We start from the raw sequence: 1,075 nt of genomic DNA on the forward strand, positions 1-1,075 counted from the left end.
CCCCACTCTCGCCGAGCCCCCCTCTCCTCCCCGCTTCCTTCCCTCCCTCCCTCACTAGCTGCCTCTCTCCCCTACTACAGCCATAATGAATACTGTACATTCCTAAATGTTGTGCTGTAATCTCTCCCTCTCTGTCCATCCAGCACTTTCTTCCGTACCCCCAAACCCTTCCACCTCAGCCCCACGGCCGAAGACGGCCCCCCTTTGTGCACCGCACACCCCACTTCCCTGCCCCCGCCTTCTTGGCCAGCAATTTACACAGAAAAACAGAGTCCTTGCTTAATAAGAGAAGCCGGAGACCTTTTGTTCCGCCCCATGACAAGAGCTAACGCTGCAGATCAGCCCCTCTCTCTCCTCCTGGCTTTCTCCCTCCTCTCACCTCCCAAAAATAAAACTACCATCCCTGTGGGGTGCAGAGGGGCAAACGGAGCCGAGGCTCAGCTCTGAAGAAAAGAAAGGGAAAGACACCCTCCCCCCCGAGCCCCATACCACACACACAGCCGCACACACACGTATATAGAAAGCACTTACCTTGATATTTGGCGTCAATTTCCCTCATCAAGGAGACATTTCGCTGCAGATCGAAGGGCATAGACTCGATGGAGTCCAGATAATCCTCCACATAGTTCACTAGATGAAGCTGGTCTCCGTTTGCAGGACTCAACATTTTCATCCGGCAAAGAAAAAAAAAAAAATATCCTTCCCCACACCTCTCTCTCCCTGCCTGTGTGAAGAGCAAGTGCTGCTCCCTCCAAAGACGGTAACCCCGACGAACGGCTCACTCCCTGCCCACCTCTCTCCGTAGCACCCCCCAAAAAAAACCCGAGAGAAGCTACATCTGACTCCTCTTGTGTGAAACAGAGGGAGAGAGACACACACACACACACACACCCTCCGCTAGTCCCCTACAGCCAGCAGCAGCTGATTGAATGGCTGTCGTTGTGGGTAATTCACGAAGGAGGTGGTAGGAACAATCAGAGGGATTTGTGTGTGTGTGTGTGAAGGGGAGGGGAGGAGGAGGAGAAAGGAGGGAGGCTTAAGCCAGCTCCTCCGAAACAATCTGGAAACAAAATGT

At 53.4% G+C, this 1,075-nt stretch overlaps 1 protein-coding gene across 1 annotated transcript in view; it reads right to left on the reverse strand.

Annotated features, from left to right (window-relative positions):
- The window catches only part of ING1 (inhibitor of growth family, member 1), a 5,621-nt gene extending 4,616 nt beyond the window's left edge, over positions 1–1,005 (reverse strand). Inside the window, exon 1 of the mRNA XM_009997919.1 lies at positions 532–1,005. Within this exon, the coding sequence (XP_009996221.1) occupies positions 532–673 (142 nt within the window). The 5' untranslated portion in view covers positions 674–1,005. The remainder of the gene's footprint in view (positions 1–531) is intronic.
- Positions 1,006–1,075: the final 70 nt, after the last annotated feature.

The sequence above is a fragment of the Chaetura pelagica genome, unplaced genomic scaffold, assembly GCF_000747805.2.
Source record: "Chaetura pelagica isolate M959 unplaced genomic scaffold, ChaPel_1.0 scaffold123, whole genome shotgun sequence".
Classification (NCBI taxonomy): Eukaryota; Metazoa; Chordata; class Aves; order Apodiformes; family Apodidae; genus Chaetura; species Chaetura pelagica.